Source organism: Sceloporus occidentalis, unplaced genomic scaffold (genome assembly GCF_023333645.1).
Source record: "Sceloporus occidentalis isolate IW3139 unplaced genomic scaffold, rSceOcc1.0.p SCAF_24, whole genome shotgun sequence".
NCBI classification, from domain to species: Eukaryota; Metazoa; Chordata; class Lepidosauria; order Squamata; family Phrynosomatidae; genus Sceloporus; species Sceloporus occidentalis.
In genome coordinates, this window is record NW_028317004.1 from 2,574,644 (window position 1) to 2,597,378 (window position 22,735).

The 22,735-nt window shown below is 39.1% G+C and overlaps 1 protein-coding gene across 1 annotated transcript; it reads left to right on the forward strand.

The window, feature by feature from the left end:
• The first annotated feature begins 282 nt into the window (after positions 1–282).
• Positions 283–21,326, forward strand: LOC149300511 (serine palmitoyltransferase 1-like). Its single transcript, XM_089485166.1, has 15 exons — positions 283–336; positions 940–1,047; positions 1,737–1,831; positions 2,624–2,717; positions 3,824–3,896; positions 8,040–8,172; positions 10,497–10,626; positions 12,047–12,136; positions 13,811–13,918; positions 14,210–14,305; positions 14,660–14,756; positions 16,899–16,953; positions 20,185–20,302; positions 20,610–20,683; positions 21,233–21,326. The coding sequence occupies exons 1-15, from the start codon at positions 283–285 to the stop codon at positions 21,324–21,326; spliced, it is 1,419 nt and encodes a 472-aa protein (XP_089341292.1).
• Positions 21,327–22,735: the final 1,409 nt, after the last annotated feature.

A 22,735-nucleotide genomic window follows, 5' to 3' on the forward strand; every position in this document is an offset into this window, starting at 1 on the left:
GCAACGTCAACACACCCTACCCCGTGACCTGCCGCGCCTCGCCTTTCCAAACACTTCACCTTTCCTCTCATTGATTCACGAGCACTACGGCCCGCCCCAAGTATGACGTCAGACGAATACACAGGCAGAGTGCATGTCGGGTTGTGACATTCACCAAGGAGGCCTCCAATCACTCACTTGATCTTTTATTAAGCCCCGCCCTCCTTTTCTCACTGTCACAAGTGCTCCAGGAAGTGGCCGGTGTCTTGTAACTGTCGCTACGGCCTCCTTTGCGTTCTCAACATGGCGACCAGCCAGCAGTGGGTCCTGGTGGAGATGGTACAGGCGTTTTACGAGGTACGTGGTTTAGCCGAGGTTGGGTGCTCTGGCCCTGTGCGCGGAGCGGAATTTCATTCATCCTGGAGTTTTCTCGCTCACCGAGACGTGTCTCCAGCACTTGGGAGGGGGGTCTGACTTGTTACACCGGTTGTTGAAGTAGGAATAGAAAGTACACCGTGGAGTAGTTAGGAACTGTCGAGCCTTGCTAATGTTTGTGTGTGAACTCACTAACTGGTGTACATAGCAGGCTTTACAGGTACTGCTTGACACCAACTAAAATATGTGTGTTGTTAGAAATGCTCGCTCTCTTGGTAGTATAGTTATCTTGTCCTCTGGGACTGTGCAAAACAAATAGAACATTGAATTGCAGGGTCTGTGGTCAATGTTGATGCCTTTTGTTTGGCCAATGTAGAAAATGATGCAAAGTCATGTAAACTTTCAGGACCTCAATGATCTTGTCTTAAATTGGGGTTGATGTACACTTTTTGTACAACTAAAATTCTGTTTATGGTCGAAGGAGGGGGGGGAATATACTTTTTTTGTTGTTGTTTAACCAAGTATGTGAAAAGGTTGTATTCCCAATTTTTTAAACATTTGTTAATTTTTTTTTTCTTCCATCAGGCTCCGGCGTATCACTTAATACTGGAAGGTATTTTGATCTTGTGGATCATCCGACTAATTTTCTCCAAGACTTATAAACTGCAGGAGCGCTCAGACCTCACAGAAAAGGTAATTCATGTTCAAAGGAGCTTGAAAAGGTTTCAGGCATCCCTTTTCTTACTCCAGAGATTGTTCCAGAGGTAGACATGAGGGAACCAGGAAGTTACTTACCTGCACTCAACGGAAGGCCATTGTGTAGGGTTTCATTTGGCACTTTACTTAAGTGGCTGCTATAAGAAACAATGTCCTTATCGTTATTTTACCTTGTACTTGTAAACACTGGACTGTGCAGTTCAAAACCAGACGCATGGCAACCGTACCGGTGTGGTCAGTTTGGTTCCAAGCACCACTTTAGTATATTAGTAGCTGGGATTGGACATTACACAATGGTAATTAGGTGTCCTTTAGGGTAACCTGTGTAACACCCACTTGTGCTGGAAGCACACGTTCACACACTACCAGTGCGTTCTGCTTTAGCCGCTGAGGCGGGATGCCCCTACCATGCTGTCCGCACACTATCCTGCTTGAAATATGTTGGCATGACTGTTTCCTTAAAATGTGGTTGATTATAAATAGAGAAATTTAATACTTACTGGGAACAAGGTGGTATAGACTTAAACTTTAGACATGAAACCTGACTGTGCGATATAATGTACCATATTCTTCTACTCCTGTACCTGTACACAGAGAAGCCTTGTCACTGAAACTTTTCTTCAAGCAATGTGGCATCTAATATTTTTCCAATCCCATATTTGCAGGAGAAAGAAGAATTGATCGATGAATGGCATCCAGAACCTCTTGTTCCGCCTGTCTCCAAAGATCACCCAGCACTCAACTATAACATTGTGTCTGGGTAAGTGGGCTTCCCTAAAACTGGTGTGGGTGGCCTGTGGCTGAGGGCAGTATGACGGTGATTAGTGGAGCGTCCTCTCACTTTGTAGGGAGTTTTTTTTTTTTGTTTGTTTTTTTTACCTACACAGAGTGCTAGCAAACTGACAAAGAAATGTGTGAGTGAAAAATTGACATTTTAACACCACCACACCGCATTATCTTTAAGCCCACTTCATGGATCATGCATGTTCACCCTTAATCCTTTCTATCATGTACATGTGTGTACAGAGTTCTGGGGTACAACAGAAGCAGTCTAGGTGAGCACTCAACAAAAGTGGGGAAAATATATACTAATATAAAAAATATAATGTTATGACATTTCTGGAATATAATCTGCTTTAATAATGTAATGGCCTTCCTACAACATAGTTAAGGTGGTGACTACAGTAACTCTATTTAATACTTGGGACATTTTATTTCCATCACCACAAAATACATGAGCATGTAATGCATTCCATGAGTGAATTTGTCAAAATAATGAAATGTGATTTTTAGTTGTTGTATGGATGGTAGCTTTGAAAGTTTTCTGCTGTCAGCTATGCACATGTTACATCTTTATTTCTCCCTCCTGGATACTCCAGTTAGTACATCTATGTGATTGTAAGTTAAACCATTCTAATCTACCATGAGAGACAATATTTGAATTAGTTGAGGTGAACTACAGCTTCTAGGTGCTTTTGGTGTTTCATGGTATATCCCTTAACTTACTACTATGATGTAATTTAGTATATTTTTTTTATTTCTTTTCTCACAGCCCTCCCAGTCACAAGATTGTTGTTAATGGAACAGAATGTGTTAATTTTGCTTCCTTCAATTTCCTTGGTCTTCTTGATGATGAAAGAGTGAAGGTAAGTAGTTATCATGTTCTCCTCTACGTTTACAGTAAAATTGTACTGTTCCCCTTCAGAGGCCGAATGACAACCACCGCTTTAAGTGTGCGTTTTATTTGTGTTATGTTGGATACAGTTTCCTTTTTGTGTGTAACTCAAATGTAGGGACCATTTCACTAACTGGCTTAACACAGAACAATGTAAAGATCAAAAGTAGTCCTTTTTTTATGTAGCTTTTAGTTGTAATAATCAAAACATTGGTATCGTGTTTTATTCATATGTGGTTGCATATAATTGATGGGGAATGGTGGGGGGCAATGCTTCATCAGGGGTAAGGCACAGTTGAATGTGTACGGTTGGTGTAGTCGATAAAGCATGAAAGCTGACGGGGTATAGAAGCCTTGTGATGTTTCTTCTTTTGCTCTATCCTTGGACAATGTATATTATTTGCTTTTCCACTACCATTTTAATCTGGTTTGATTTATTTAGAGATAATGATTCATGTATTAGTGATAAAACAACAGTTTAGATAGAGGCTCTCGTTGTAGAACAAAGGCAAAATAAGATAATTGGTCATGGCTTCCCACCATCCCCTCTTAATGTTATTCATTTTGGGTTGAACATCACACAGTACTAATATTTCGATTATTACAATTGAAAATTACATTTTAATTAGCTTACATAGGAAAATTATGAAAAAAGTGGACTGGTTCTAATTCTGATTATTACATTCTGAAGTCCAGCCTACCTTTCCTATGCCTGTACAACTATTTTTTTTTAAAATATTTTCTTCTCCCACCCTTGTACAAAACCCCCCCTGCAGATCTTCACGCAACCTGCGCCCCCCCTCCCGTTTGCCAACTTCCGCACACTGGTTTGTTTGCTGGGCTTCCATGCTGGTCACAGTAAATTCCGTTACCAACCCAGCCTTCTAAGCATAGTGCATTTAGACATACGTGCGTAAATCCCCAGAGCACAAAGGTTTCTCATGGAAACACTTTCAGATCTCTGCCAGGAAAAAGACCGTGTAACACGATTTGCAGGAAAGGGCAAGTTGACCACAAACTGATCTTTTGTGGGTTTTTTTTTTTTTTACTTTACATTTTTTTTTTTTTTGTTTTTAGAGTGCGGCACTAGCCTCGCTAAGGAAGTATGGAGTTGGAACTTGTGGCCCAAGAGGGTTTTACGGTACATTTGGTAAGTCTCCGTTTAACTGCAGATTTGCTCCTCCCTGCTCAACAAGTTCTAGATATCTAATAATATCAAATTATTTTTTATTTGGTTCCAAAGTAATGCATTTTATGTCAGATGATATGGAAACAAAGAGGTTCTGCTGATCAGAAATCTCACTGCTTTAAATATTTCTTATACAAGGCCTTCCACGCTTCTCACGAGGTGAAAATCAATGGAGTTTGTTCTTCATAATGTAAAGTGAGATCAAACTGCAACTCTTCTTTCGTGTAGTTCTCAATTCTTAGTTCATATAAAGTTAATAAGTGAAAATGGCACTGGAGGCACAAATGATGTAATAAAGTACAGCACATGTTTAACAAAATAAAAACCTAATATGTGCGGATAAGCAAATTGTGACTTGATTGGTGATGATTACTCTGTCTCGCACATATTTGTAATAATGGCTAAAGTTTATTTCAATACCATGACAGCCCTTTTGGTGTCAAGTGGCAGGGGAGTGTGTAGCCCAATGTATGGGTTTGTCTTAGCCTCCGCTGCCGGCACTTCCTCCGGGGCTTTTATGGCGGAACACCAGAAGGTTATGTAACGCCGGTGCTCCGTTACAAGAGCCCCAGCGGAAGTGCCGGCAGCGTAGACGTCCATCGGCTGCCGGAGAGTAGGATCCAGGTCCCCTGCAGCGCTAGGCTAAATGAAAAAGGAAAAAAAAATATGCGCCTGGTACTGCATGTCCCGGGCGTTGGACGGTACGAATTGCCCATCCCTGCGCTAAACCCCGATTAAAGTGGGGGTGCAGCCTATAAAGACTTAAAGTGTGGTGGGGGGAGTGCGGCCTACATTCAGGCAAATAAGGTGTATATATAATAAAGGTCCAAGTTTGTGTGTGCATTGTATTTAGTAGCGGTTGGGCAAAACAATGTATCTTTCTTTTTTGCTTGTTATACATTAAAGTCCCTGAAGAGGGCACTACATAGCTTGGTTTATTCTAACACGTCTATTGGAATTATTTTGTTATTCTAGGTCTTCATTTTAAACTTTTATTTTTATTGTTTCTGGCACTAAACAGATTTAATTTGCTAACTTAGCTTGCTTTGCTTTCCTGTCTAGCGCTGTTAAAACAATTGTAATCACGTTAAGCAAGATATGGCTCCTACCTTTTCATAGTCTTCCAAACCCATCGTACAGCGCTGTGAAATCTGAAGGCACTACACTATATAGAAGTGCAATAATGTTGTCGTCAACAACAACATTGTTACTAACGCCGTCTTGCTGCATGACTGAAAACATAATCTGTATCGATGTTTATCCATACTATTTTGTTAGTTTACGTTTCTTTTAACTCTTTGTACCATGGATGGGAGTATATTTTCTCCTTGGGAGATTGACAATTTTTGTAGTTTTGCTATAGTTAAATTTTGGTGGCAACCATGTAAACAGTTTGAACTTTACAGAGGAAAATAATTGAGCACAAGTTAAGCTATTCATAGAAAAGTTAAGCTAGACAAACTGTGGAGCAGATCACATAATATAGTGGCAAAAACACACCAATAAATAAATAAAAGTAAAGAGGACAAAATAATTGTGTTGAATGCTCTCACACACACCCCTTAGTAAACCTGTCAGTAAACCTGGCACATAGATGGGATTAAACTCCGTAATCATGCTAAAGAAACAGAGTCCACAAGTATGCTAACCTTTTTGCACCTCACTGGCAGCCTTTTCAGCGAACACAGAGGTAGCCAGCATGTATAATGGTAAACGAGAAGCTCCTCTCTAATGAAAGTCACATGTTGAATCCAAAAGATTTCCTGTATGCTCGGGAAAGATAGCAGGAACCGAACGGCAGCCTTGTCTACATTACAGAAATGTTTTCTCAGTGATCGCTTGTAGAGATCGTGGAGAGGACTGTACAATGCCACTATATCGATGACACATGGTTGGATCCTAGCAGCGAATAGATACTGTTGTATTAACGCGTTATTTATTTTATGTCTTTTCATCAAGTTAGAATGTGAACGTTTTTTTTTTCCTCTCTTTAAACAAAGGCTTATTTTCCCTCGGACGGTGTATTTTTAGATTGTGTCTGCATAACCTGCGCATTCCTAACGTTTACATATTGGCCTGCTTTGTGGAAACTGTCCAGTTTCATCTGAAATTCCCAACCTGAAAATAATTTGTCCCTTATGTTTAATCTTTAACGGTTCAGATTGGTTTCAGATTCTGTACATGGTATAGAAAAGTGGCAGTGTTTGGCAGGTATGAACCATGAAAGCCTCTCTGAAAACAGAACATTTGCTTGAACGATTTAAAATAACCATTTGGTTGCCTGAAGATCAAGTTGTGAAACTTAAGCCTAGACTAAAAAGATGACAGAATGGGTTAAATGTCACAAGCGGCGCATTTTTCTCTTTTTTTTTTTTTTTATTGTCAAGATTGGAACTTTATTTTTTTTTTTTTTGACAAGAATTCCACCCATTTAAAAATATTTCTAGGTGTTTTCTAGTTTGGTGTAGCCTTAATACATTTCTTATAGGGAAAGTACACTATATGGACAAAAGTATTGGGGAGTACTTTTTCATTATCGAATTCAGGTGTATAAAACCAAGCACCTAGCCATGCAGTCTGTATTTACAAACATCCTAAAGAGCTCGGTGAATTCCAGTCTGGTACTGTGATAGGATGCCACCTTTGCATAGTCTGTTTGTGAAATATCATCCCAGCTAGATATTCCACGGTAAACTGTAAATTGTATTATTGGAAAGCAGAAGCGTTTCGGAACAGCAGGAACTCAGTCATGAAGCGGAATAACACGTAAAGTCCCAAAGCAGGGTCGCCTAGTGCTGAGGCGTACAGTGAGTAAGTCGCCAACGCTCTGCTGATTCCATAGCTGAAGAGTTCCAAACTTCCGCTGGCAGTAATATCAGCACAAAGCCTGTGTGATGGGAGCTTCATGGAATGGGTTTCCATGGCCGAGCAACTCCATGCAAGCCTCACGTCACCAAGTACAATTCCAAGCCTCGGATCGAGTGGTGAAAAGCACACCACCACCGGACTCTAGAACAGTAGAAACGTGTTCTGTGGAGTGACAAATCTCGCTTCTCTGTTTTGGCAGTCTGATGGTTGAGTCTGGGTTTGGCGGATGCCAGGAGAACATTACTTGCAATATGCCACCTGTAAAGTTTAGTGAAGGGGGGATATGGTATGGGGTTGTTTTTCTGGTGTTTGGGTAGGTCACTTAGTTCCAGTGAAGGGAAATCTTAATGTTTCAGCATACCAATACATTTTGGACAATGCTATGCTTCCGACTTTGTGAGAACAGATTCTATTTCAGCAAGACTACCTCGGTGCACAAAACCAGGTCAATAAAGACATGGGGGGGGGGGTTGGTGTGGAAGAACTTGACTGGCTGCACAGAACCCTGACCTCAACCCCATATAACACCTTTGGAATGAACTGAAATGGAGATTGCGAGCCAGGGATTCTTGTCCAACATCTGTACCTGACCTCACAAATGCTGGCTGAATGGGCAAAAACTTCCACAGAAACACTCCAGAAGAGTGGAAGCTGTTATAGCTGCAAAGGGGGGACCCAACTACATATTAATGTCTATGTATATAAAATGCAATATCATCAAAGTCCCTCAGGTTTCCCAATACCCTTTCCACAACAGTTTAACCTCTGTCTAAGATGATGAGAACTTAAATGCTTAATATGCCAGTTTAGTGACCCTGTAGCTACCAGCTTTCTTGCTACTGAAGCTTTCATAGCCAGATGTTAAACTTTTTCAGAATTCATAGGGATGCCTTCATCAACATTACACTATGTACGGTTTCCATTGTGCATTTCTTCCCCTCCATCTTAGACATAGTTTTCCAGTCTAAAGGTGCTCTTGGTTTTTTAGCTCCTGGACAGATCTGTTTTCTTGCATTCCAAAATCTGGTGTGACAAATCAAACTCTTTTTCTTTGCTTTAAAAATGTCCACGTAAAGCTTGCTAAACTGTATATGCATAAATAACATTTTAAAATGATATCTCCTAGCAAAACATGTCCGTCTTTGTGAGCTGTTCCGTTATTCTGCATAGACTGTTAAATATGTTCACTAAGAACATGAGACTGATAAACATGTTTATTTCTCCAATTGCTTGTAGATGTCCATTTGGAGTTGGAAGACAGGTTGGCCAAGTTTATGAGGACAGAAGAAGCAATCATTTACTCCTATGGATTTGCCACCATTGCAAGTGCCATCCCAGCTTACTCCAAAAGAGGGGACATTTTATTTGTGTGAGTCGTGTTTCTTCTCTGGGTCTTATCATTGGTCTATAGAGAACTAAGCTTAGCACAATATCTCAATTAATAAAATTAATGGACGTTTAACCAGCACTTTCAGCATCAACTGAGCAAACTGCTTGCTTGTCGTAGCTAACGGGGGACCACCTGGCTATTTGTTTTGTACTTAACCGATGGTTATATTAGCTCGTTTGCAGAGTCGCTGATAAACGTCATGCAGTGTCACAAGCTGGTCATAAACCAAAGCTCCCAACGGTCTTGATTTAAACAAGACAGTCCTGATTTGGGGTCTCTGTCTTGCATTGATTCGTGAGCGTGCAGTACAGTAAGCCAGAGAGACCTGGAGGAATCTGCGCAGCATGCAGCAAAGCAGCTCATGTCACTGTTGAATCCAGGCTCTGTGTCACCACTAGCGTTGTGTTCACTAGTAGACTTGGTGAAATCTGCTCTAGCCGTGAATACCCTTAAAAAGCTGCATTTGTTCTTTAATATTAAACATTGTTTTTCCTCCTCGTTCAGTTAAATCCTTCAAAGAGAACACTGTTTCTCCCGAGCAGTTAATTTGTCTTCATTGCTTGTTGGATAAGCTTCTGCGTTTCCCATCAAGGAATTCAGTTAGTCCAAATGAAGTGTACAAGGCAGGAAATTACTGATTGAATTTACAGTTTTACAAAAACGACTTGAAATTTATGTTTTTGGCAGAAAACCAGGGGGTATCTTCCTGACATTTCTGTGCGCTATGGTAATTTAAGCAGATGGGCTTTAAAAACCCAGCATGCAGGATTCCCATTCTCTATGCATGGCTTTGCCAGCTGCATAAACCCTTATTAACTTTAGTCATCTAGACATAAAACCATCCAGCATGAGTGCATCAAGTCTGCTGCTCTGCATCATGCACAAATGTTCACATTGCTTTCAAGACAGAGATTCTAATTCCCTGGATAAAATATTACAAAGCGTAATTGAGGTTATGTATAGAGAGCAATTATCATACAATTACCATCCAATTTTATCTGATCTTCTGATACAATATAATCTTTTATTGGTCCGCGACAGCTGTAGAGCTGGAAGGCAAAAAATATTCTTACTTAAGGACAGAAGCCATAGAAAAAATTAACTTTAAACTAACTTGATATATAGGTAAGTCTGCAGAACAGTGGAGGGAGCCATCTTAATTCTTCGTATCTGGAAGGTTAAAAAAATATATATATTTGCATTGTGGTTTCACTTATTCTAGGAAATAACATGTTTGTCCCCTTACCGCAGTGGTTTACATTTAGCTTTAACTGTAAATATTATTTGAAAAAAGATGTCCCATAGTTATTAGCTAGATGAAAACGTAATTGTAACATGTTGCTTTTGAAGTTAGACAACATAATTTGACTTACCCCTTAACAATCAGAAGGTTATCAGAGTAGTTTTAAGATTCAGTCTCACTTATTGTATTGTAACTTTATGGGGTGCAGAAGTGTTTCCCAATGTATTTTTACAACCATGAAGTCATCAGAACCCATTTGTCTGGATAAGTATCCAGAATATCAAGTCTAACCGCTATCCTATGTCACCATTAAATCGTGTTACCGGTAATATTGTAGTTAGATTCCCGGGAGATGTCGAAGTACCTCCTAATGTACAGCGTGGATTGGGAATTGCTGGAATATGTCATGAGCTTTCTTTTAGTAGTGGGAATGATGGCTTTACAGTAGACTTGCTCAAATATATGTACCACTTTGTGTAGAACTAACTGTTAAGTACATATGTCAGATACAGAAGAAAAAAGAAACATAGAAGATAAAATTTCTTTCCAGCCAACCAACACCTATTTAAGCGTTGGCCAAAAAATGTGAAAGGTGATGGCTATGTGAAAGCGGATCATTTGATTTTGACATCAGTCCGGTGATTAGTAAAAGTAAAAATGTGTTTTCGTGAATATTATGTCCCCGATTACCCGGTACTGCTATGATGTGGCTATACAAGCTGGGTAACACATTGTGAAAAGTGCTTATTTTTACACGAACATCTGCTTAAATTGCTGTCATGCAATTCAGACTTTCCTGGTATTATGTGGTCAGGACGCTAAACCGTGAAATACTTGAAACATTAAATCGGTGTGAGCAGAGGAACTGTCTCTGGAAGGCATTAGCAGAAACAGATACACCTTTTATATAGCCGCCCTTCGTCTGATGGGTTTGTGCTAATCCAAAAAATGCCATACTTAATCGTAACTACAGCAATGTCAAATATTTAGACTTCAGTGTTTAGATATGGCCTAGGATTTCTCTACTTTACTTTAGCTTTATGGTGTAACTTCTTTCCAGGGATGAAGCGGCATGCTTTGCTATTCAGAAAGGATTGCAGGCTTCCCGAAGCAACATCAAGTACTTCAAACACAATGATATGGATGATTTGGAAAGGTTATTAAAGGAACAGGAGCTTGAAGACCAGAAGGTAAATTCTATATCCTCTCGCCCCTGTCGAGCTGTTGGTGGGCGCTGACTGCTTTTGTGAAAGTTGGCGAGGAGAAGGCAGAGAACAAACCCCCCCCTGTCTCGGTTGTGGCAACCCCCCCCCCCCCCAAAAAAACCTGTTTTTAAAAAAAGAAACACTGTATTCCTGCAGAATTCCATTTACAATTTGGGAATTAACTTCATGCCTCTACAGGAGAAGTAACCCATTGTGATTTAATAATGCAATCCTGTAATCTTACAAAGGTCTTACACGGGGATAAAAAGACATTGAATGCAAGCCTGTTCTGTAAATAGCCCTGTGCCTATTTTACGTCCTGTCATTTTTTGCCGACGTAAACATAACCTGCATATATGAGAATAATTATTTGACTACTTAACAACACTAGGAAAATGAGGCTTGGGAACCTCCACAGGCCAATAAAATAAGATGTAATAATAACTTCCTTGGATACGAGGTCACTTTTTAATGTGCTGTAACAAATTGCATACAAATGTAACATGAGGATTTAATGCACACGTTTCCAGTAAACTAAATTATCCCGCTAGGTATATTACTTGAGCCTTCAATTACTGATGTTTAAATGGACAGCTCACGGAGGGTGGTGTGGATAGAAATAAGTTGTTCATACTGGTGTTATTTTATCATCGCAAATAAAGGGAACATCAGCTTTTAATGGGATGACAGTTTATTAGGCCATATTACAAATGGATCACACATGGCCTTGTAAATGTTACTGGTAATAGACTTGGGTGATTTGTTACATTTTTCCACACGGCCAGTGCCCAGGAGAGTAGTGGGGGGGATACACAGAATAAATGTAGCAAACGTGATGATTTATGGTCATTCCAACTTCATTTTTTGGCTTATGTTAGGTGATTTTCATGGCCTTTGTGCCAAAAAAACGTGAGTGTTACTTGATAGATAAACACAGCGACATAGATCATTCGGAAGGCTCAAAGTTGTTTGCAGGCTGAGACAAATGGTCAAAACATGGTCTGGGAATAGTTACCCAAGGAGGAGAGAGAGCGGAAAAAGTGTGACAGACTTCAAATTAAAACACACCTACACATCGGTGATTCCTACGCCAACCTTTTACAGCGGTGAAAGTAATGAGCGTTTGGGAAAGTCACCATTAAGCCAACTTAGAAGAAAAATTGCTCTACGACGCCAATGATCCTCAATTGTCATTTGAATATCTGACGGTTGACTGACAATAATGGGAATTGATGAGCCACCTCGATGGTGTGCTATGCAATTATATAGTATTTATATTCAAAGATCATCAGAGGCACACATACAAATACACATGCATTTTCAAAGGGATATATTATATTTGTGGGGCATTTTTTTTCCTTTTTTTAACATTTGTCCAAACTTTTTTTTTTTTTTTTTTTGTAAGAATCCTCGTAAGGCCAGAGTGACGCGAAAATTTATAGTTGCCGAAGGATTGTATATGAACACTGGTGATATCTGCCCTCTTCCTGAACTGGTATGTGCAATGAATTGTGTATGTGTAAATTTATTAAAGCAGCTGTAAATTCCTCTGTATATATATTCAGTGTTATTCTCTAATGTAATTTCACCCTCCTTACTGCATGTTTGGCTTTCTATCCATTTAATCACATGCTTTTAGCTGGATGCAGTTTCACATTTAATTGGATGCTGTGTGTTCTAATGTGGATTAAGGCGTCAAATAAGCATTGAGGGTTATGTAGCCTTTGAACTCCGTGCCAGAACGTTTTTCTTTATGTTTATGTATTTTATTACAATGTAATAATTTTGCCAATGGATGCGGAAGTTTGCCAAACACATTTCCTGAAGTAACGTTCAAAACTGTGAAAAAGATGTACAGAAGAATATGCATTTTATTTATGAACCATATCTGTCACTTTCAAAAATCTTACAATAATGGTTACAGTAAAGTTCCTGGGCATGTGACATCTGTTATTCTGCCCCATCCTTACAGACACTGCAGAGCTAGTCAAGGGGTAAATGTCCTTCTATCTAGGGTGTTGTAGGCTTATACCAAGGCAGCCGCTCCTGTTCACTGGACCTGACTCGATTACGTTTAGCATGTACTCACCAGGTAGTACAAAAACCACTCTGCTTTGTCACTCGCAAGGAAGTGGTTATCTGTGCTTAATGCTCACTGGCATTTCTTATACCCCAGAAATATCCTCTAAGCAGGCGGAATAATATCCCGTTATTACATAGACGGCAGCCACTTGAGTGCGCGAGAGACAGATCTGTGCTGCAGGAGGCATGGGTTCCATTTTTGCCCTATTGTAACACCACTCAGGAAACACTGTGCAACTGAATGAGTGGGTACCTTGATTTAACTTATCATTGGAGGAATTCAGTCTACGGAAACAGTCTGTCCTTCGTAAAACACGTGAATCATCAATCGATATGATGCACTGTGTAACTAAACAGAGATGAGGGAACTAGTGCTTAACAGTTACCCACCCCAGCTTGTCGTCGTAACCCCTCAACAAAATACTATTCGAGAACTGCTGGTTCGCATTTACGGATTTAAGTATCGTTGGCCAAACTAACCCAGCCTGCTGCAGCCCATTTTGCAGACTGAAAAGATTTTATCTCGGCCTTGGTATGTCTCGTGTTTGGAGTATTAGATGTGAAGGACAGGTTGGAAACTTGACTACTCTCTACCCTTTTAGCTTACGAAAGCCGTTACGTGGCTGCCAGAAGCACGCAGCCAGTTACTCAATGTACTGTCTGATTATTTTGCAACGTTTTCGGTGTCTTTAGTTTACTAATATTTCTGATACATGGGGCTCTGTTTGAGTCTGCTTTTCTTGGAACGGAGTGCAATACATTTTGTTCTCAACATCTGTCCTGCAGAAATCAAGACATGAAAGAGACTTCTTTTCATTATGTCCCCTAGTATATGATGGATTTAAAAAAATTTTTTTTTTAATAAAAATGAATCAAAGCTCTCTGGTACATTTCCTTTAACTGTTGTTCGGTGGCTGGTTAACCGTAACCATCGTGTTTCGGACCGTTTCTGCCTTCTTTATAATGCTTTAATATAAAACAGCCGCGTGCAGTATTAGAATACTTTTCGTATGTCTCTTGTCTTCCGCTCACCATCGCTTGTTTGGACATAACTGAAATGTTTAATGTTTGCTTTTGAAATCTGCAGGTTAAATTGAAGTACAAGTACAAAGTGAGAATATTCTTGGAGGAGAGCCTCTCGTTTGGCGTTCTCGGTGAACATGGCCGTGGAGTCACAGAGCATTTTGGAATGAATGTATGTGCCGTGTCAAGTCGATTTATGTGATTTATAGAGATCTGTATATTGTAGAACGTCAATACTAACATTCACAAAAATTCTGTTTCACTATTCCACAACCTTAAAAAAACGCCCGTCATTTCTAATATCTCTTGGTGGGGATTCTTTCGAATTGCAAGACTTGTTAAAAGGAAACTTTTGGTTCGCATGGGTGTGATCTGTCATTAAAATTGATTTTCTGCTATGAGTATTTATTAAACCATTGATTCTTTGCCTAATGTTGGTAACCAACTTGTTTACTCCCCCCAGATTGATGATATTGATCTGATCAGTGCTAATATGGAGAATTCTTTGGCTTCGATTGGAGGATTCTGCTGCGGGCGATCATTTGTAATTGATCACCAGGTAGGTTAAAATAACCTAACACTGCTTGTTTCATGGGATGAAGACTGATGTTAGGAAAGTGTATTATGTATTAATTATATATAAAAAAAAAATTAAATACATGTTTACTTAGTATTATTATAGTTATAGTCCAGCAGCAGCTTGCTCTCTACCTTTTGAGTGCATGTAATTCATATAATACAACAATATATAGATATGATTTAAAAATAAATGCTTATTTAAATGGAAACTAACATCTACACATACAGCTAGCCTGCAGTTCATAGCTGGTTTTATATTGATGGATTCTCCAAATCCCAGGAACAAAAATCTCTTTGTGTACTTTATTTGCCTTCTTTCTTTTTTCTGGAATAGAGATTGTCTGGTCAGGGTTACTGTTTCTCTGCCTCTCTACCCCCTCTGTTGGCGTCTGCTGCTATTGAAGGTCTTAATATCATGGAGGAGAATTCTGGTATGTCTTTTTTCCTCTTTTTGTTTTTGATAATTTAAGAGACATGCTAGTTTTAATTTGCTCCTATTCCACTATTCATGAAAAATATATTTAAGCAATGTTTAAATTAAATGTTTCTCTTTTTCTTGGATTTACCTTAACAGTTTGAGTCTGGGTTGGCTATATTGTTCTGTGCATGGCCAAATTATTTAGTAATGTATGTAAGCTTTACTTTATTGAGAGGCTGGTAGATACGTGAAGAATTTCACCCATTTGTTGTATTCATCAGCTTCAAAATGAGATCTCCTAGCGTAGGTCGTAGTAAATCTACCTGATATTGTTATCTTCTCCGCTCTGGCATTGCTGACAAGCACAATGCCCTGCATGACGAAGGCGCTTCATCTAGAAGGCCTTTAGAGATTAAGCTGCAATCTGGTCCCATGTTTTGTTAAAGGAATATTAGGGGAGTTGGGGGTATCTAGCCAGGTGCACATGGACGATCCTTTGACCTTTACAGTAAAATGATTCCAAGAGTTACATTCTATAAACATCTAATTAGCGTGTGACTACAGTTTGTTTCATCTGTGATTTATAAGGGTTTCTCTTACTTCCCACTCCCACACTGCTAGCTATGTTTGAGATGGTTAAACGCAGGTGCAGGATATGTAAATCATCCCAATGTATCTTGTCTTGACAACAAGGTATTGCAGAGTTTCTTTGGGGAATTTTAGACTGATGGAGGTGTTCTTTTGTACAACCGTTTGTCTTCATACACTGACGGCTAGACCCATATCTTGAGTATTACATTGCAAGTGGGAGAACACTCATGGATGGCAGCAAGTGCGTTCATTCTTTCATAATCAGAAAGTTCACGGAACATAGCACTCGGTTACTTCAAATAAACATGATACTTAAAACACATTAGGACAATAGTTTGACTAGGGTGTTTGAAGTGTTGTGGCGTAGACAAGCTTTGTCTGATGTGTTCTATAGCAGAGTATAAGCAGGCGGACTGTTTTCTAAGTAATAGGTAAAGGAATGTAACGCTTGTAACTGAATGCTGCATCAGAAACCTTCCATCATATTCCTTCGTTTTTTCTTTTACAGAAATATTCCTTTAGTCGTGTAAAATGTAGCCTTATTTAGCCCAAATGCTAGTCACTTCCAGGTCCTACCAGGACAAGTCATGTATGGTAGCTTTGTATGCAATAACGTTGCATAAAGGACTAGGCTATAAACAATAAAAAAGAAATGAAAATTAAATTAAGCATAATTTGTGGGAAGGTGAGTCAATAAAATGTATAAATAGCCGCTCTTTGCCAATGTTGGTGCCCCTTTCATGTTCTGCCTACGGTGTATATGAATTATGAAAAACATACAATAACTCTTTTATTTCCACCCTATTTACCTATACCTAGTGTGTAACGCTATTGATTTCCCACACCATATAAATGTATAGATGTACATAACATAAGAATTGCTTTCGGATCCTAGATTTTCCATTATGTGTTAATTTATTCTAGGTCTCTGTATAGAAACTGCTTTCAGTCCATCTAGTCTGCCCGTTTCTCAAGCTGTATCAGCCCTTGGTCTTGTATTAGCGTTTCGCTATCCTGAATCTATCAAATGCATGCTTAAATTCTCGCACTGTATCGACGTCTACCACTTCGGCCTGGAAGCCGTTACATTCATCTACCACCCTCTCAGTAAAGTAAAAAGGTTTTCTTTGATAACAAGTTTTCTAACCACCTCAAGGTTGTATTGACTTTTTATAAGTTTATGTAGCCATGTCATCCACATATATATTATATATAATTGAAAGTCAAGTTAAAGTTTGTAATTTTATTTTCTTATCTGAGACACAACTCTATGCGGAAAGCAGACCATTGTACAAAGCTGCAGAATATGATGGCGCTTTATAAAAGAATGGAAAACTCCTTAATGATGTCATGAGATTATGTACATATGTACACCGCTGCCCTTAGTGGCTGAATACTGTGCTTGAGCCAAAGGATATATTTACATTACATTTATGTATATAGCGCCAGTAGATTCCAAAGCACATTACATCAATAGGATGAATTTAAACTCGCAAACATTGTTTCAATTAGCTCTCGGTAGCTTACTGCAATAGGCCTAACAACTTCTGTGTTTCTTCTGCAGATATTTTTTGTGTTTTGAGGGAAAAATGTGAACGAATTCATAAATCTTTGCAGGGGTAAGTTAAAAGACGTCCTAGAAGACTTGATATTTTTTTCTTCTTTTTATCCACTTCTATACATCCATATAATATGGACGTAGATGCTAATCTGTAGTTATTGACGGTCGTTAAAGTTAATAAGCGAGGTTAGATGACTCTGGGCAAGAGGTGGGTAATTGCTACCCTCCACATAGCTGCTTATCTCACGAAGCACGGGAGGGACAAGGAGCTAGCATTGATTAAAAATGTTCAGATACACATCCTGCTATAATATTGTGCCTTAAACGTATGAAGCTGTATACAATGTGTTCATCGTTATCTTTTTGCTTATGGTGATTTTCTGTTTTGTGACCCTTTGTGGCAGCTATTTTTTTTTTTTTATTGCCACCTTTTCAAATATTTGTGATAACAGCTTTACCCGGGAACTACAATTATAAACTATAATAAAAAGACACTGTGTAACTGAGCAAGGAGCGCTTGTAGTAGATAACAAAATCTAGAAGACAAGTAGGGAAAAAATGGATTGACCAGTGATTACTAAAATTTTGTTACAGAAAAATAGTAACTAAAAATGACTCGCGTATATAAAAAAAAAAAGTGTACAGTTTCTATGTCTTCTGGGTTAAACATTTCAGTTGGTAATAGACCACTGACGTAACTACAGGGGTTGCAATGCCTTTAGGGGGCCTGTTGCAACCCCTTGTCCTTGTCCTTGTCTCCGCGTACTGGTTCAAAATGTGTTTACATTCGTGTGCCAAGGTGTATATTGGAAGGGGGGGCAAGAGGCAAAGAAAGCACAGGCAAGTTGTTTGGGGGTAATGATGGCACGGACCGACTGTTGAAGTTGGGGGGCCTTGGGGCAATTTTCGCACCAGGGCCCTGTGGTTTCTAGTTATGCCCCTGTACTAGACAGACCTTATCAAAGCAAAATGCTGATAGGTTGTAGAAGAAAATGATGTAACGCAAACTAACTAGTGGACTGGTTTATTACTATTACCTGGCGTAATCAGAGTACACAATAGATAGAGGGAGAGCTGCTGTAAACACTACTTTCAAATACTTGTCATAAAGAGGCCCTGGTTGAGGAATGCCTATTTCTGAAGACATGCATCTGCTTTTCATTGTAAGGTGAATGTTTACTACATTATTAAAATAACTAGTCTTATCTACCGGAGCATTAAGAATGCCCAAACATCCATTTAGAACAGTAAACATTTCCCAATTGTTCTGTATGCGTACTTAGCTGCATGGATCTTACAGCTTTAGAGCGCGAGGTAGCATTACTGTAAACATTTAACTGTTATGATACTGAACCTATTTTCTTAAAAGAAAAAATTGTGTGAGTGTGGTAACAGTGGCATCCCAAACATCAGTTATTATTATACATTATGTGTGACCACAAAGGCTAAATTTGCAGCTGGACTGCTAAAGCATGGTATTTGCACCTTGTATTAATAAAACGTGAAAATGCTCCTGGTACATTGCTGCGTAATATTGTAAGCCAAAGCCATGGCTCTTCTTGTAAACGTTCTTCAGAATGGTGGAGATGGCTGCCTCTTCCACCACTTCTCTATTTCCTGCATTTTATTTTCAGGTTTTTGTTTCCATAAGTGTCCTTGGGGCATCAGCCGCTATAAAACATGATACGTGTTTCTAGTCTCGTAGTCAAAACCGGAACTAGGAAGAATGGTTTCTATTGAATTGGACCATTATAAGTTGAATAACCTTTGTACTACAATGTTAAACTGTTGTTTCTTGCCAGGTAGATCATGTATAAGGGGGAAAAAGGGTCCACGCTTTGACTTCAAACACTGAAATGAAAAGATTGGGCAAAAGCAATTGCAGATGAATCTTCCTGTAACGCAATCCTCTTACAGTTGAATACCTTATGTTCATGTTTTTAGCAGCCATATGACTAAAAGCAATAGGATCCTGGTGTAAAGTACTGGGGTGGACCTCTGTTAACTTCGCAGAGGAACATGACCGTAATTTGTCTACAGCCTAAGTGGTGTTTCTTGCGTGAAATTGTCTAGAGCCCGGGGGGGTACTAGCTTCAAAAGCAAAACAAAATATGTTCAGAAAGTCTATTTCACGTATTTAAAAAAAATAAATCTGTAATAACATGGTAGAGTCTGTTTTCTATGTGTGTTGTTTTTTTTTTTTTTTTGTGTGCATGCATCAAATGTTACCATTTCATATGTTTAGTTTTTTAACAGCAAACTAGCACACAGTTGTTTCTCTTCTAAGTGCATGGAATATTTTAAGCTATTCCCTACTGCCATCTGTTTTGGGTTTTTTTGAGTCTTGGATTTTGTCAGGGCATAGCCTTGGGTGGTTGGGAAATGTAAGAAAACCAATACCTTTGTTATAGTCTGAGTATTACTCTTTGGAATTGCGTGGTGTTCTCATTTTGATTGCTTCAGTGTTCAACCATATTAACATTCCTTACTTAAAGCCGAAAATAGACGTTGGTTGCAACCTTGTGCAGTACCATATAATTAAAGGCGACGGTGTTGTGTGTCCAGTTTAACACACCTACAGAATACTTAAAAAGAAAAAAAGATACTTGTATGCATTTTTTTAATGCAAAATATATACCGTATTGGCTCGGATATAGGCCGCCCCCCTATATAGGCTGCACCCTAAAAGTTTGGTGCTTTTTTTAAAGAAAAAGTTTTTTTCTTTAAAAAAGCACCAAAAAAACATGCTGCCACTCTGTCTCCCCCTCCCGAGATATGCTGCCACTGTCATCCTCCTCCCCTCCCCCGAGATATGCTGCCACTCTGCCCCCCCCCGACTTACCAGAGCAGACTCCCGTGTGTCTTGCGGGGCCGGCGGGGGACATCTACGCAATACGCGTATACACCCTCCTGTGCCGCCCCCCCCCCCCCAGGGGAGGCTGTCTGAGCGTATCGGAGAGTAGGATGCAGGTCCCCTGCACCGCTGTGGGGGATCTGTATCCTAACCCCGCTGCCTGCCCGGCGCTAGACCCCGAATATAGGCCGCACCCCCACTTTAAAGACTTAAAGTGGGGGAAAAAAGTGCGGCCTATATTCGAGCCAATACGGTATATAATAGATAGATATAGATATATATATATATATATTGCAAATACAATGAATTTATCTGGGGGGGAAGTTAATTTGTTTGAAACTAACGCTTAATATTTTGTCCTGTATTGTTAAACGTATGATTACTGAGTCACTTACTGTGCCATCTTCTAATCTTTCTGTTTCTTGTATGGTTCAGAGTCATCGGTTTAAAAGTCGTGGGTGAATGCTTCTCTCCTGCGTTTCATCTACAACTGAGGAACAGCACTGGATACCGTGAAAAAGATACCAAATTACTGCAAGATATCGTAGATCACGTAAGTGCTGTTAATGACCACTGATTTATGTTTGGAGTGTTTTTTTTCTAACTGCAGCATATCTGCAAATGCAAAGTATTAAAATAAACGACACTAATCGTTACCAGCTTCAGCTGACTTCCCCTTGACCTCTTTAGCTAAGCCTTTGGTGAATACCATTCCTCATTTACGCTGTGTATCACTAGGGCCTCAAGAACTGCTGACGACCCTTCTATAATAACACACGAATGCTGGATATATAAAATTTTGTGATGCTTGGCTATTTTTTCCTATGATACAATTTGTTTACCAATATGTTTTTTTACAGTGTATGAGTAGGAAAATAGCACTAACGCAAGCTCGTTATCTGGAGAAAGAAGAGAAATATCTGCCACCACCAAGGTTTGTAAAATTTACAAAACTAAATCCAAAGTCTTAAGCTGAAGTCCCAAGGAAGATGCAATAGTTCTGGTACTGTCAGGTATATAGTAGTGTATTTTGGAACGCGAAGCAGTGTAGTGGTTTTAGAGCCTTTTAAGTGGTACTAATTATGACAAAAAATGATTTGATTTGTGAAGTCTCACAGTGAGATCAATACATCACAAGTGTGCATTCCACTTTTGTACTCGGATCCCTCTGTCCCTCTTGTCTCCCTTTTATGGGAGTTTAGAAAGTTTATCCCAGTGTTCTACAGCCCTAAATGGCAATTTATAAACGGCATGTGTAATTAATTAAACATTGAATTATGTAAATCAAATCGATTTTTATTTTGCTTCTAAATGCCTTACTGTGTTGCATAATGGAGACTAAGCTCACGGAAGTACAGCCATGTCCCTCTCACCATAGCTGGGCTCACAATCAATAAAATAAAAGTGCCCTTATTTGAACCATTAAATATTGCGAAGCATGTATTGTATGAATTGTATCTTCTAATCTCTTATCTGTTTACAGCATAAGGGTGGTAGTGACCGTGGAGCAAACCGATGAGGAACTAGACGCGGCCGCCTCTGTGATCAAGCAAGCTGCTTCTTTGATTTTGAATTAGAATTCATTTTCAAAATTGGAAGAAAAAAAATCTGACAGCCGGCCCCATCCTCTACTGTCAGTAAGATCGGCAGGGCAAGTCAGTCTGATCTGCAGCATTCTACTTAATGGATACATTCCAGAGCTTGGTGGGGAAAAGGACTGGCTGAACAGCGTTAAATACAACCAAAACCAAATTAGGGTGCATGTGATTGCACCTTTTTTTTCTTTTTTTTTCAACCCTGTATTTTGTACTCATTTTTCTGCTTTTTCATATAGAAATCTTAAATTGGTCTGTCTTCTAATGTTTAATTTGAAGAATTCCTTCTATTTTAAAACCTGAAACTATCTAATTAGAAATGCTAATCTATTAATCTTGTTTTTTTAAACCACCTCCTCTTTTTCCTGTATACAAAAATGTTCCAATTTGTTAATGAATCAAATGCTTTATGTATGCTGAATACATCTGTTTCGGGGGTTACAGAGTAATAGATGTATAACTATATGTACAAAGTCTACCATTTCGCTTTTATAGTAATGCCGTAATTATCTTTTTTACTTCTGCAAAGCAGTCTGAAGACTTTCTCCCTGGGAAGGCAAGTCATGGCCGTCTAGTTTTTTTGTTTTGTTTTTTAGGTTTTTTTTGTGACCTTTTGTAATGTGCAAATTACTCACCTCGTCATTTCTATACATTGTCAATGCTACACTTCACATCATTTTTATGTTTTGGCCAGTATTCACATTACTTCTCGATGAATCATACATTTAGTAAACCCTATTATTCTACATTTCAATTGGATAGGTATGCTAATTCACCTACATTGCCAGCATCTGACCAGCATAATGAAGCACTGTATGATTATCAGAGAATAGCGTGCAAGAGACTTATATATATATATATATATATATATGGAAAGTCATGCCTGTTTTTGCCCCCATGGAGCTGTAAAACAAACTGCTTCTGCGCCATCTGAAGTGTTCACAATTTGCTATATTACTTGGTCTCACTCCACTGTTGACTCCTAATGGCAGTCATCAAGCAGCGCTGGGTACCTGCATTCGCATGTACAGTGGCACTGTATTCGAATCCCCCCAATGTATTATCTGCCTTGTGACTTTATTCCTACAATGAATCCCACTGCAGCCCAACAATGCTATCATAGATTAGATGATGGGCAGATCAGGATGACCAGCTTGTAGTGTTTCTCAATATCCTTTGTTTTGGCCAAATGTTTAAGAAAAACTAAATAGAACAAAATACATGATATGTTCCGTCAATGCAATGGGTGAAATTCTATGAATAAATTGTATTTTTGTTGGGTTGATATATGAAGTGTTTTTGCATGTTAATTTGAGAAAAGACTTCATCGTATCTGCTTGTTTACTTAAAGAATGCACCTGTGATTTCCTTTAGCTACGTTTTGACTGTTC

What these genes read in the sequence shown, in the direction of transcription:
- LOC149300511 (XM_089485166.1), top strand. Translation starts at nt 283, where the DNA reads ATGGCGACCAGCCAGCAGTGGGTCCTGGTGGAGATGGTACAGGCGTTT. An exon ending in TGGTACAGGCGTTTTACGAG is followed by an intron (nt 337 to 939) that starts GTACGTGGTTTA and finishes TTCTTCCATCAG; the next exon opens with GCTCCGGCGTATCACTTAAT. An exon ending in CATTTGTAATTGATCACCAG is followed by an intron (nt 14,306 to 14,659) that starts GTAGGTTAAAAT and finishes TTTCTGGAATAG; the next exon opens with AGATTGTCTGGTCAGGGTTA.